Source organism: Pseudophryne corroboree, chromosome 7 (assembly GCF_028390025.1).
Source record: "Pseudophryne corroboree isolate aPseCor3 chromosome 7, aPseCor3.hap2, whole genome shotgun sequence".
Taxonomy (NCBI): Eukaryota; Metazoa; Chordata; class Amphibia; order Anura; family Myobatrachidae; genus Pseudophryne; species Pseudophryne corroboree.
This window is the reverse complement of record NC_086450.1, coordinates 497,071,576-497,087,104: the sequence shown is the minus strand read 5'-3', so window position 1 is coordinate 497,087,104 and position 15,529 is coordinate 497,071,576. Positions and strand designations below refer to the sequence as shown.

General features: G+C 43.6%; 1 protein-coding gene across 3 annotated transcripts in view; it reads left to right on the top strand.

Moving 5' to 3' along the window:
- Positions 1 to 15,529, top strand: part of LOC134945751 (uncharacterized) — a 708,129-nt gene that overhangs the window by 254,684 nt on the left and 437,916 nt on the right. For all 3 annotated transcript variants that reach the window (XM_063935217.1, XM_063935218.1, XM_063935219.1), the window contains one exon: positions 9,440 to 9,718. In XM_063935217.1, the coding sequence (XP_063791287.1) occupies positions 9,440 to 9,718 (279 nt within the window). The remainder of the gene's footprint in view (positions 1 to 9,439; positions 9,719 to 15,529) is intronic.

The following is a 15,529-nucleotide window of genomic DNA, read 5'->3' as shown; positions in this document are numbered from 1 at the left end:
AAACGCTTTGAACTCTTCCCCCCCTACAGTCTCAGGGCATGTCCTCGTGTCCTACTGCTTCTCTTCATTTGGAGAAGGTTTTCCTCCTGGACTTTGTTAAAACCCTTGATATATGTGACAGTCTCTATCATGTTCCCCCTTTCCCTTCTCTGCTCCAAACTATACATATTGAGATTTCTTTGTCTTTCTGGGTATGTTTTGTGATGTAGGCCATGCACCATTTTAGTTGACCTTCTTTGTACAGTATCTAATGTACTAATATCCGTCTGAAGATATGGCCTCCAGAACTGAACACAGTATCCTAGATGAGGCCGTACCAATGACCTATACAGTGGCATTATTACTTCTTTCTTTCTGCTGCTGATTCCTCTCCCAATGCAGCCAAGCATCTGACTAGCCCTCCTCATTGCTTTGTTGGGATCCGGTCTCTAAGTCGACAATGTCTAGGTTGACCACCATTGGTCGACAGTAACTAGGTCGACAGGGTCTTTAGGTCGACATGTTCTAGGTCGACAGGCCAAAAGGTCGACTTGAGTTTTTCACAATTTTTTTCTTTTTTTGAACCTTTTCATACTTAACGATCCACGTGGACTAAGATTGGAACGGTAATCTGAAGCATGGCGAGCGAAGCGAGCCATGCGAGGGGACACGGTGCACTAATTGGGGTTCCCAGTCATTCTACGAAGAAAACGACACCAAAATAACATTAAAAACTCATGTCGACCTTTTGACCTGTCGACCTAAAGACTCTGACGACCTAGACACCCTGTCGACCTAGTTAATGTCGACCAATAGTGGTCGACCTAGACATTGTCGACCTAGTTACTGTCGACTTTCAATACCACACCCGCTTTGTTACATTGCTTACCTGCCTTTATGTCACCTGAGATAGTGACTCCTAGATCCCTTTCCTCCTCAGTAGCTCCCAGTATAGTGCCATTAATACTATATTTATCCTTTATGTCACCTGAAATAGTGACTCCTAGATCCCTTTCCTCCTCAGTAGTTTCCAGTATAGTGCCATTATTACTATATTTATCCTTTATGTCACCTGAAATAGTGACTCCTAGATCCCTTTCCTCCTCAGTAGCTCCCAGTATAGTGCCATTAATACTATATTTATCCTTTATGTCACCTGAAATAGTGACTCCTAGATCCCTTTCCTCCTCAGTAGTTTCCAGTATAGTGTCATTAATACTATATTTATCCTTTATGTCACCTGAAATAGTGGCTCCTAGATCCCTTTCCTCCTCAGTAGTTTCCGGTATAATGTCATTAATACTATATTTATCCTTTATGTCACCTGAAATAGTGACTCCTAGATCCCTTTCCTCCTCAGTAGTTTCCAGTATAGTGCCATTAATACTATATTTATCCTTTCTGTCACCTGAAATAGTGACTCCTAGATCCCTTTCCTCCTCAGTAGTTTCCAGTATAGTGTCATTAATACTATATTTATCCTTTATATCACCTGAAATAGTGACTGCTAGATCCCTTTCCTCCTCAGTAGTTCCAGTATAGTGCCATTAATACTATATTTATCCTTTATGTCACCTGAGATACAGGACGCCTAGATCCCTTTCCTCCTCAGTAGTTCCCAGTATAATGCCATTAATACTATATTTATCCTTTATGTCCCCTGAAATAGTGACTCCTAGATCCCTTTCCTCCTCAGTAGTTTCCAGTATAGTGCCATTAATACTATATTTATCCTTTATGTCACCTGAAATAGTGACTCCTAGATCCCTTTCCTCCTCAGTAGTTTCCAGTATAGTGCCATTAATACTGTATTTAGCCTTTATGTCACCTGAGATAGTGACGCCTAGATCCCTTTCCTCCTCAGTAGTTTCCAGTATAGTGCCATTAATACTATATTTATCCTTTATGTCACCTGAAATAGTGACTCCTAGATCCCTTTCCTCCTCAGTAGTTACCAGTATAGTGCCATTAATACTATATTTATCCTTTATGTCACCTGAAATAGTGACTCCTAGATCCCTTTCCTCCTCAGTAGCTCCCAGTATAGTGCCATTAATACTATATTTATCCTTTATGTCACCTGAAATAGTGACTCCTAGATCCCTTTCCTCCTCAGTAGTTTCCAGTATAGTGCCATTAATACTATATTTATCCTTTATGTCACCTGAGATAGTGACTCCTAGATCCCTTTCCTCCTCATTAGTTTCCAGTATAGTGCCATTAATACTATATTTATCCTTTATGTCACCTGAGATAGTGACTCCTAGATCCGTTTCCTCCTCATTAGTTTCCAGTATAGTGCCATTAATACTATATTTATCCTTTATGTCACCTGAAATAGTGACTCCTAGATCCCTTTCCTCCTCAGTAGTTTCCAGTATAGTGCCATTAATACTATATTTATCCTTTATGTCACCTGGAATAGTGACTCCTAGATCCCTTTCCTCCTCAGTAGTTTCCAGTATAGTGCCATTAATACTATATTTATCCTTTATGTCACCTGAAATAGTGACTCCTAGATCCCTTTCCTCCTCAGTAGTTTCCAGTATAGTACCATTAATACTATATTTATCCTTTATGTCACTTGAAATAGTGACTCCTAGATCCCTTTCCTCCTCAGTAGTTTCCAGTATAGTGCCATTAATACTATATTTATCCTTTATGTCACCTGGAATAGTGACTCCTAGATCCCTTTCCTCCTCAGTAGTTTCCAGTATAGTGCCATTAATACTATATTTATCCTTTGTCACCTGGCATAGTGACTCCTAGATCCCTTTCCTCCTCAGTAGTTCCCAGTATAGTGCCATTAATACTATATTCATCCTTTATGTCACCTGAAATACAGGACGCCTAGATCCCTTTCCTCCTCAGTAGTTTCCAGTAGTTATATAAAGGTGCAGCAGTATATACGGGTTGGGTATGCATTACCGCCGTCTGGTATCCCGGTGGTCAGGATACTGACCGCGGGATCCCAGCAGCATAATGCCGGCCGGGGGGGGCACTGAGGTGTGAGCGCCACAATCCCCTTGCGGGTTCGCTGCGCTCACCATGCTATGGGCTCGGTGCTTAATTCATGTGCTGCTGAAGCTGGTTAGCTACTGCATTGCTGAAATGGGGAAAATACAGCACTTTCTTTTTTTAATATGGTACAAGAGATATGCTGTGCTAAACTCTGTTAACTGTCGCATTGCTGGAAGAGGGAACAGTGTTTGACAAGTTATAGACGCTTACTCCGTACATGTATATATTTGTTGTTAGAGAACACTGGCTTCTCACTGTCCATAATTAAAGGAACCTAAATTCTTGCATACACATCAACAAATATTTGATTTACTGGTAATCTGTAGATATTAACATCATTTTAAATACTTGCAAATCGTATTTCTTTCTGCAAACTTCACTGCTCTCTCATACAGCCACCACTCCTCCTCCTATTCTCATTTTACTACCAGTTTTCACCCCATCCACACTATGGTCAGGCTGGCAACCCCCATAACTCATTGTCTTTCTAATCATTTATTCTGTCCCCTGTTACCACCTCTATCCCTCTTTCCCAGTCTCCTACATCTCATCCTCTCTCCTCTCCTCTGTCTGCCTCCCTACCCCTCTTCTGTTTCCCCATTGCAATTCACTTCTGCCCCTTCACACCATTTAAACCCTACCACTCAACCCTGCTCTCTCCCTCCTCTGCCTGTCTCCTCACCTCTCCTCCACCAGTATCAAACTGCACTCCCTCCCTGTCTCACTCATGCAGTCTCCCTTCCTAGCCAAGGCCCCAGCACCATCATCACACCCTCTTTATCCTTTCCTTCCAAATTACTCCTACCTCAACGCTACAGCAATCCTAATAATCTCATACACATCTCTCCCACAAACTCCTACTCCCTATCCTGTGCACTCTGGACTGCCAGATCTATTTGCAACAAACTGGCCCCCACTCATGACCTTTTCATTTCCAACTCCCTGCACCTCCTGGCCATTACAGAAACCTGGATTACTCCTCATGACACCACTTCTCCTGCTGCTCTCTCTGCTGGGGGACTCACATTCTCACACACACCCCGACCCGGGGGTCCCCATGGGGGTGGTGTTGGGATCCTTTTACCCTCAAGCTACACATACCAACTTATACCTCCAGAACCTTCTCTTACATTCTCTACATTTGAGGCCCATGCAATACGCCTCTACCAACCTACTAATCTTCGAGTTGCTGTAATTTACCGTCCACCTGGCATTTCCTCCAAATTCCTCGACAACTTTGCTTCCTGGCTACCTCACTTCCTCTCTTCTGACATTCCCTCCATTATTCTAGGTGATTTCAACATCCCTATCGATAACCCCACAAAATCACCTGCCTCTAAACTCCTTAACCTCACCTCTTCACTTGGTCTCTCCCAGTTGACCACCTCACCCTCCCATGTGAACGGGTGCTCACTGGATCTGGTTTTCACTCACCGCTGTGATATTTCTGATTTCTCCAATTCCCCTTTTCCCCTCTCTGACCACCACTTGCTCTCTTTCAACTTATCTATCTCTGCTTCCCCATCTCTCCCTCCTAAGGCTACCATCACTAAGCGTAACATTGAGGCTATTGACACCTCATCCCTATCATCCCTGTTTGACTCCCTTCTCTCTCCTCTTCTCTCTCTCACATGCCCTGAACAAGCCACATCTCTATACAATGCATCTCTTACTTCTGCGCTTGACTCTGTTGCTCCACCAACCACTATTCACCCTCGCAGATCAACACCTCAACCCTGGCACACCAAATGCACCAGATATCTACAAAAATGCTCACGTACTGCCGAGCGACAGTGGAGGAAATCACGCTCTAAAGCAGACTTCCTCCATTTCAAATGCATGCTCTCATCCTTCAGTGCTGCCCTTTCCCTCGCTAAACAATCATACTTCAAAATCCTCATTTCTACCCAGTCTTCCAACCCCCTGCGCCTCTTTGCCACTGTTAACTCCCTCCTCTGCCCACCACCACCTCCTCTCCCTTCCTCATTGTCTGCTCTTGACTTTGCCACTTATTTCACATCCAAGATTGACTCCATACGTCAGGATATCACATCCCACCAGACCAGCCACCACCCATCACTTGCCACCCCTCCCCTTCCCTCTTATCAACTCTAAAATCTTTCTCCCATGTATCCGGCGAGGAAGTCATGGCCCTCATCCGTCCCCCCCCCCCCACAACCTCCCCACTCGACCCTATCCCCTCCCACCTCCTCCGCTACCTCTCTCCTTCTGCCTGTTCCCATCTTCCCACCTTCTCAATCTCTCCCTTTCATCAGGCACTGTCCCCTCTGCCTTCAAGCAAGCTCTTGTCTCCCCTATTCTTAAAAAACCTACCCTTGATCCTAACACTCTCTCCAACTATCGACCCATCTCTCTCCTCCCCTTTGCCTCCAAACTTCTTGAGCGTATTGTCTATAATCGCCTCACTGCCTTTCTTTCCTCTCACTCACTGCTTGACCCATTCCAGTCTGGTTTCCGTTCTCTCCACTCCACTGAAACTGCCCTCACAAAAGTCTGCAATGACCTCCAGGAAGCCAAATCTAAGGACCACTACTCTCTGCTTATTCTTCTTGACCTCTCTGCTGCTTTTGACACTGTGGACGACCCTCTCCTTCTGCAAATCCTTCACTCTCTTGGTCTGCGTGATACTGCCATCTCCTGGCTGTCCTCCTACCTCTCTGATCGTTCCTTCTCTGTCTCCTCTCATGATGCTACCTCCCCCCCACTTCCACTAACTGTTGGTGTCCCCCAAGGCTCTGTTCTTGGTCCTCTCCTTTTCTCTCTCTATACGTCCTCTGTAGGTGAACTCATTAGTTCTTTTAACTTCCGATACCACCTCTATGCTGATGACACTCAAATCTACCTCTCCTCCCCTGATCTCTCCACGGCTCTCCTCACTCGTACCTCAAACTGTCTTTCTGCTATCTCTTCCTGGATGTCTCAGCGCTTTCTTAAACTCAACATGTCTAAGACTGAGCTGATCATCTTCCCACCCTCCCGCACAACCTCATCTCCCACAATCTCATTATCCATTGATGGCACGACTATCTCCCCTAGCCCCCAAGTACGCTGTCTTGGCGTAATCCTTGACTCCTCCCTCTCCTTCAAACCACACATTCAGCACCTCTCACAAACCTGCAATTTTCATCTCAAAAACATTTCCAGAATCAGACTTTTTCTCACCCAGGATGCCACTAAGATCATTATTCACTCACTGATTATTTCCAGACTGGACTACTGTAATCTCCTCCTAACTGGCCTCCCTGACAATTACCTCTCTCCACTCCAATCTATCCTCAATGCTGCTGCCCAGCTCATCTTCCTCACCAAACGCACTATGTCTACCTCCCCTTTCCTACAGGCCCTCCACTGGCTTCCCTTCCCTTTCAGAATCCAATTCAAACTTCTCACACTCACTTACAAAGCTCTCACCCACTCCTCTCCCATCTACATCTCTGACCTTATCTCCCTTTACTCTCCCACCCGTCCTCTTCGCTCTGCTAATGCACGCCGACTCTCCTGTCTTCTGATTACTTCCTCCCACTCCTATCTCCAAGATTTTTCACGTGCTGCTCCCTTTCTCTGGAATTCTTTACCTCTCCCCCTCAGACTCTCCACCTCTCTACAAAACTTCAAACGGGCTCTTAAGACCCATTTCTTTACCAAACCTAGCCAAATCTCAACCTAACCCTCTGTTCCACGCTCTCTATGTACCCCATCTGTGTCACCCCTGTCTGTCTATCCCTCCCCTTAGAATGTAAGCTCTCACGAGTAGGGCCCTCTTCCCTCATGTGATTATACTTTTCTTACTTTAATAATCCTCAACTGCCCAGATCCCGCAGTTTTTTGGCCACCTGGAACTTATCTCTGTCGTTTACTGGTGTAGTTATGCTTAGTTGCCCTGTACTTGTCCTATATTGTCTTCAACTGTAAGTCACTGTTTTCCTGTTTTTGATTTTTGATGTGCTTATTTACTCTGTAATTAGGCGCTGCGGAACCCTTGTGGCGCCATATAAATAAAGGATAATAATAATAATAATAATAATAATACACATCCAGGAGTAAAAATGGAGGAAGTTTTTTGCACTATAGCAAATTTGTTGGCCTCTAATCAGGGGACAGAGGAGAAAATGTTACAGCTGGTAACCCAGTCAGTGGAAACAACAGCTGCAGAGCACCTAAAAAAATGTCTGCCTCAGACGACCCAGCGGCAACAGTTAGACGCACTTTTCAAAGATGGTTGTGTTTGGAAAGTTCGTACTGTATATTTATACTCAAAACCTTATTGATAAAACAGGAAGTCCTGACCGGACGTTATGGTAAAAAAGAGGGAATCACATGGAAAACCTCATAAACATTTCCTCTTTGGGTATCCAAAGTCTTTATTTATCTATCTTTTATAAAAATAAGAAACAAAGGTTATAATGCAGATGCCACATTGTTTAGGATAAAATATGTTTTGTGTTGTGTATAGATAGGGAGTATATACGTTATGTGCAAATTAAAGAATGTTCTTTTTTTTTTTTTTTTTTTAAATGTGTGTCCACTGGATGTAAATTGGCTTTTAAAAAGGCAATTTATTCATAAAACAAGGGGTTAGCTCAAAGTTCATATTTAGTTTGTTTGGCTCAAATGTTTGGAGCTCGTAGATCCATCTAGATTCAGTTATTTTCAATTCTTTTACTTGATCTCCTCTTCTCCAATTTTGTTTGATCCTTTGTATGGCTAAGAATTGTAATCCCGCAGGGTTTTTTCCATGGACTTGTAGGAAATGATTGGAAACACTGTGGGTGGTTAGTCCTTTCTCTATATTCTATATGTGTTCTGACATTCTGATTTTTATATTACTTTGGCCGACATATTGCAGTCCACACAGACACTGCAATAGGTAGTACCCACCTCTGTGCCACATGTAATGTGGTTTTTGATTTTGTATTCCTTTCCTGTTTTGTTTGGCCTAAACATGCAGATGGTTTTCTGGATGCTTGGCCTTGATTTTTTCAGGCCTTACAATCTAGGCAGTAGTGGTAGCCTTTGGTGTTTGTTTTTTCTGTTGATTCGTTTGGCGGTATGAAACTTCTCACTAATACCTGTTTAATATTCTTGGCGTGTGTGTAAATCATTTTTGGTTTATCGAGAATCCATTGTTTTATGTCCTTGTCCAGATTTAATACGTGCCAGTGGTCAGTTAATATTTTCTCTATTTGATGGTGACTACTCTTAAATTGGGTAATGAACCTGATTTTCTGAGTTATTTGTCTTTTTGTGCCAAATGTAATAGAGTGAGAATTTCAGAAAGTGAGAGATTTGGTAAGGTTTTGCAGTTTTTTTTAAAGTGGCAATCATTTCTGAAACTCTCACTCTATACATTTGGCCCTTTGTCTTTGTGTTTTATCAGTTTGTTTCTTTCCAATTTTTAGAATTTGTTCCAAAAGATGAAGTTTTTCCTTAATTTGCTCACTCTGATCTTTAAATATTGTGTCGTCTGTGCAGTTGTGTTTATGTCTTCTAAATTGACCAAATGGTACATTTTTAATCCAGTTCCACTGATGGTTGCTGGAATTAGGTAGTGCATTATTTCCATTAACTTCTTTTATATGTGTTTTCGTGTGGATTTTAATTTTCTTTATTAAAATTTCTAAATCCAGAAACACTACTGCTTCCTTGCTAGATTCTGTTCAGAATTCTAAGTTAATTTAGAAGACTTAAACACAAATGTACAGCTGAAACAATATTTAAAGAATTTTGTTAAAGACAGAGCCATGTTAATTTTACCTTTGAAAAAAAAATGTCGCTTTCAATCTCAATTCGATTCTTATAATGCTAGAATCTCTCCACTACCGGCCACTTGAAGACCATTCATTTGGGCCCAAATGTAGATTTAATCAAACCCCTTTATCTCCCAGCTCCTTCCTCTATGATCAAGGGCTTTTTGTGTAATGCTTCTTACTGTACATTCCCTTACTCAGTTTTCTCTTATCAGCCAAAAAAACCCTTAAAACTAGGAAATGGGGGTTCTCTTACACAAAATCCAGAGCATAAGATACATTAATACACATTTACGTACGGTGTGGCTCAGTAAATTATATAACAGATTGAAACACACTGTAACATAATCTAACACACACATCGCTGACACACCTACAAATATAAATCTCATCAATAAGACTTACCTCTCAAACACATCCTGTTCCCAATCCCAAAATTACCCTCCATGTGGACCGCAGTCTCCAGGTCCGAGGAGCCATACCAGCAGGATTCCTACACGTGGCTTTCAGCTCATTTCCTTACTATGTAATGAGCTAAATCACAGCGTGTACTCTACAAAGATTAATAAATGACACAGGCCTGGTCTCCTAGACAGAAGATTGGGGCAGGGAATGTATGAGAGGTAGTAGTACAGGATACATCATATGTCTGTATAATTCTGTCTCTGCAGGTGATCACTTTGTGGACAGACACTGGGCAGCTCTGACACAAAGGATAACTGTGATATATCCAGTCCTAGATGATCTACTGGATCAGGAACTCCTGACACAGGAACAGTACTATGATTTGATCAACAAGAGAACATCTGAGGACAAGATGAGAGACCTCTATGGAATGATAAGGTTTTGGAATCACACTGACAAAGACGTGCTCTACCTGTCCCTGAGGACCCACAACTACAACATCGTCAGAGATCTGGAGGGAGATCAGCGCCGTCTGCCCTATTCTAGTAAGTGACATTGTCAGAGTGCAACACATGTAGTAATCCATTCTCTCTCCCATCCTATGGGGGACACGGATGATGGGCTATAGAGGGGCGAGGCGGCAGTTAGACACTTTTTGTAATTTTCTTCTTTAGGTCTGAAACACCTCCCCCTTTATATCCCCTGCCTGCAGTGTACACAGGAAAAATGTGCCTTCATCAGGGCTGCCCTTTTATGCTGTACATGGATGATCAAGGGCATAACTAGGGCCTTTGGCAGCCAGGGCAAGATGAAGAACCGCCCCTCCCCCCAAAAAAACAAAAACAAAAAAACAAAACAAAATCAAACACACAAAAAAAAACCTCCCAGTATCCCTGGAAAAAAGGGTTGTGGCTGACTTGGGGAGGGGTGTGGTTTTACTTTATTAGTGAGTAACGTGTGACAGAGAGAGGCCAGGTTGTGAGAGAGAGAGAGAAAGAAAGAGAGAGACCAGAGGCAGAGGGAGAAAGATCAGGAGCAGAGAGACACAGGTCACATGGCTACATCAGAATTTCGTCAACATATTTCAGTGTCTTGGAATGGCCTAGAATAAGAAATCACTGCAAGATCATGCACTTAAATTGCTGCTATAGTTTTCATTAATTACCACCATATTCAATGTAAGTATACAGATGCGTTGTGATACACTGAAGGCATTAATCTGGTTAATAATAATAACAAATATATATATATATATATATATATATATAGTCTAAATGTGTAAAATCATAAATAAATATGTATCACATGACTCTGCAGTTTCTGTGGAACCATAAGTCCCAGCCTGTCCTGAAGGAATATTACACAAGTGCTGGGATGCTACAAGCTGTCTGAGACCCTTATGTACATGAGGCTGCTACAGTGACATGATGGGGTGGAAAACAATGATGCTGCACTCTAATATTGCTGAGTGTCAGTATGCACATACTGTACTCTAGATGCATTTCTCCTCATTGCACTGACAGCTCCCCTACCCAGTAACGCCACCACCCGAGGTCATCCACCCCAGCACTCACTGAACTACTCCCAGCAGCACTTACTATGATTTCTCACGGCTGCTTCTGCTGCTGCATGGTGTCTCCTGTGTGTAACAAATCACCCATGGGTGGGCTGCAACAGGTCTACTGTACAGTCTCTCATCCCAGGCAGCAGGAGCAGGGCTGCCGAGACTTCAGTAGTTGCTGCACCTTTCCGAATCACTGCCTTTTGTTCTTCCAAGTCATCACCTCAAACGTCTACTGTCTGGACCTTCCCTCTCTACAGAAGACCCTTTAACCCTGCCTTGTCTGAGCTTAGCCTCCTGCTCCTGCAGATCTCACATCCTTCATGAGGCAAAATGTACCCATCAGGCTAACCTTCAGTTTATAGCCCCAATACTACAGTTCATTGGTTAACTTCATTATGCCTGGAATGTAGGTGCTGCTTCCACCTTCTCTTTGAAGAAGCTGCCAAGGAGTATGTGCTTGACTGACGACTGCTGTCCACCAGTGTTGGGGAGTCATGGCATGGTCTGTCCTTGGCCCCTAAGCACTTCACTCATTCGTGGGAACCTCATCATACCAGTCCTGATCGCCCCCATATCCTTATGTCTATCCCATTCATGTTTAAATTGCTCTACTGTCTTAGCCTCTACCACCTTTGGTGGGAGGCTATTCCACTTCTCGTCCCCCCTCCCCTTCCAGTCTCAGTGCATGTCCTTGTGTCCTATTTCTTCTCTTCATTTGGAGAACGTTTCCCTCCTGGACTTTGTTAAAACCCTTGATATATGTGACAGTCTCTATCATGTTCCCCCCTTTCTCTTCTCTGCTCCAAATTATACATATTGAGATTTCTTAGTCTTTCTGGGTATGTTTTGTGATACAGGTCATGCACCATCTTAGTTACCCTTCTTTGTACACTCTCTAATGTATTAATATCCGTCTGAAGATATGGCCTCCAGAACTGAACACAGCATTGAATATAAATTTTGTCATTGAATCTGAAGTAATTATTAGACAAAATATATTCAATACATTTCAAAATAAACAGTTTTTTCTCCACACACTTGCGGGTCTCCACTCAAAAAACAATCCACTGCTTCCAAACCTCCCATATGGGGGATGCAGGTATAGAACGCCTCTACATCAATCGTTACCCAATAAAAATTGAGGTCCCATCTAAATGAACCTAATTCACCTAATATCTGGGTGGAATCCTTTACATAAGAATCAAGGACAGTAACATATTGTTTAATTTGCAAATCTACATACTCAGATATCCTAGAGCTTGCCGTATCTATGCCCAAAATTATTGGACGTCCAGGTGGCTTAATGAGGCGCTTATGCAAACAATAAAAAATGGGAATCCTTGGAGTCCTATTAAACATATAATTATATTCATCAACAGTTAGTGTCAGGTCTCTGGGTTTGTCTGTCCCCGGCGGGGGCGCTAGTGGGTCAGTGTTGGTGCGATGTACAAAGCGGAGAGGCAATATGAAAGTCCGGTGCATAAGCACTGATGTTTATTACACAGGGATCACAGAGTAGATGGTATAGCAGTGAATGACAAACTGAAACCAGGCAGCAAAGTAACAGTGATTGGTAATTGAATCCAAAACAACTGAAAAGTCTCTTGCAACAGAAATATATAGTGACTTGATACTGAACGTAAATTAAATAAACAGAACTCCGGTAAAACTTGAAAAACACACAGTCTCTGTATAACAAAGTCCTAATGGCCACACTAGGCCCAAGCAGGAGACAGTCTCTATGCAATGAGGTGATATAACTTGCAGAGATGCACAGATGGTATGCAATTAGCAGAGCACAGGTAGTAATGAATGCAACACCTGAGGAGAGTCTCTTACTGCTTGATGAGCTGGTAACCGGCTGTGGATGAAGTCTGAAGAAAACAGGAGAGCTGAAGTGAGATGAGATGACAGGAGGTAACCACGGGGAATCGCTGGAAACAGGAACACAGGAGTCCGGAGAACAAGGCACACCGTATGTGACTCGTTGTCTGAGGCAATGTGAGTGAGCCACGGACTGGGAGTTATACCCATGGCCCTGCAGTGATTGGTCACTGAACTCTGGGTGGAGACACAGTGCTGGATTGCACACCCGGATCAGCTGAGTGCAGGAGTCATGGCAACGACCTCACAGGCAGGACGCCGGCACACAGCAGAATGCACATAGAACCAGACTCAGGGGTACTCAGCAAGGCGGAAGATAACGCTTGCGGTCCATACACACCTGCAGCCGCAACTGGGGCCATGACCTCCGGAGGCCCGCACACCAGCGCGCTGGTAGGTGAGACGTAGCAGAGCGCCGATTCCTGACAGTACCCCCTCCTTTATGGGTGGGCACCGAACACCCACGAGGCTTGGCAGGGAAGAGTCTGTGGAAGGCTTGGACCAACCGTGGAGCATGGACATCCGTGGCGTTAACCCAACTCCTCTCTTCAGGACCATATCCAGACCAGTCAATCAGGTATTGCAAATGACCATAACGATGTCGAGAGTCTAAGATCTTTTCCACTTCGTATTCCACGCCCCGATGAGTTTGTACCTTTGGAGCTGCTGGAAGCGTTCTCTGGAAACGATTGAGAATTAGTGGTCTGAGGAGAGAAATATGGAATGAGTTGGGAATTTTCAAAAAAGCAGGCAGTTTTAACTTATAAGCCACTGGATTAATAACACTTTCCACCGGGAATGGCCCAATAAACCGTGGAGCAAATTTCATTGATGGAACTCTGAGACGGAGATTTCGGGTAAATAACCAGACTTTGTCGCCCGGTTTTAAACTAGGAACTGCTCGTCTCTTTTGATCCGCAAACATTTTATACCGTTGAGAAACCTTTTTAAGAGATAAATTAATCTTCTTCCAAATTTGAGCGAACCGCTGAAGAGCAGAAGCAGCCGCAGGCACATCTATGACGGGTAAATTCTTGGAAATCAGGTACTCTAGGATGCTGTCCATAAACTGCGAAAAAAGGAGTTGTATCTGTAGAAGTATGATAACGAAAATTATGAGCAAACTCTGCCCAGGGCAATAATTCTACCCAGTCATCCTGTGAAGAAGAGATATACAGTCTCAAATAGGTCTCAAGCTCTTGATTTACCCTCTCTGTCTGCCCATTTGTTTGAGGGTGATAGGCCGTAGAGAATTTCAGTTTTACTTGTAGCGCAGAACACAGAGCCCTCCAGAACTTGGCCACAAACTGTACACCTCGGTCAGATATAATTTCTGTTGGAAGACCATGTAACCTAAATATTTCGTGACAAAACAACTGTGCCAATTTTGGAGCAGAGGGTAACCCCATGAGTGGAATGAAGTGCGCCATTTTTGAAAACCTATCGACTACTACCCAGATGGTGTCATACCCTTTGGATGGAGGGAGATCTGAAATAAAATCCATCGATAAGTGAGACCAAGGGCGCCTGGGAATGGAATTGGGTAACAATTGGCCTGCGGGAGCCTGACGAGAAACTTTATGCTGAGCACATTTGGGACATGAAGCTATAAATTCTTGAATATCTATTTTCATTCGAGGCCACCAATACGTTTGGGACAGGAACTTGAAAGTCTTGAGAACCCCAGGGTGACCATTAAATTTGGACGTATGAGCCCAGGACAGGAGATTTGAACGAAGCTCTGGAGAGACAAACATCTTGCCTGGAGGTGGAACTTGCGACACCCCTGTAGCTGCGAAAACCACAGGATTTAATACTGGTCGAGCAGCCTGTTCTGAAGATTCCTCATTTGAGCTCATAGAGCGAGACAAAGCATCTGCTTTAATGTTTTGTGAGCCAGGCCTAAACATTAACTTAAAGTCAAAATGGGAAAAGAATAGGGCCCACCTTGCTTGCCGAGGATTCAGGCACTGCGCAGCTTTCAGGTAAAGAAGGTTCTTGTGATCCGTGTAGATGGTAATAGGGAATTTCGTACCCTCCAGCAGATACCTCCATTCTTCGAGGGCCAATTTGATTGCCAACAGCTCCTGGTCACCGATGGTATAGTTAATTTCAGCGGGTGAGAACCTACGAGAGAAAAACCCACAGGGGTGAGTCTTACCATCAACGCCCACCTGGGACAGGACTGCGCCCACGCCAACCGTTGAGGCATCTACTTCCAGGATGAAGGCCTTATTGACATCTGGCTGTTGTAACACAGGAGCTGAAATAAAAGCTTGTTTTATTTTATGAAAAGCAGACAGTGCAGCGTCAGACCATTGGGAAGGATTCCCCCCTTTCCGGGTAAGGCAGGTGATTGGAGCTATTAACGTGGAGAAGCCTTTAATAAACTTTCTGTAGTAATTAGCAAAGCCTATGAAACGTTGGACTGACTTGAGTGTTGTTGGAAGAGCCCAGCTCTCTATAGCTTCCAGTTTAGCTGGGTCCATTTGAAGGTCTGTTCCGGAAATAATGTATCCCAAGAAAGATATTGAAGAAGCTTCAAATGTGCATTTGGACAGCTTGCCATACAGATGATTCTGTCGAAGACGTCGAAGAACCTCTTTTACTTGTTGGCGATGAGAAACTAAATCACGAGAGAATATCAAGATGTCATCGAGGTATACTACCACACATTTATACAAGAGATCTCTGAATACTTCGTTGACAAAGTTTTGAAACACGGCCGGGGCGTTACTCAAGCCGAAGGGCATCACTAGATATTCATAGTGGCCGTCACGAGTATTGAAGGCGGTTTTCCACTCATCACCACTTCGAATCCTGATAAGATTATAAGCCCTGCGAAGATCCAGTTTCGTGAAGATGGACGCACCTCTAACTCTGTCGAACAACTCTGTGATGAGAGGTA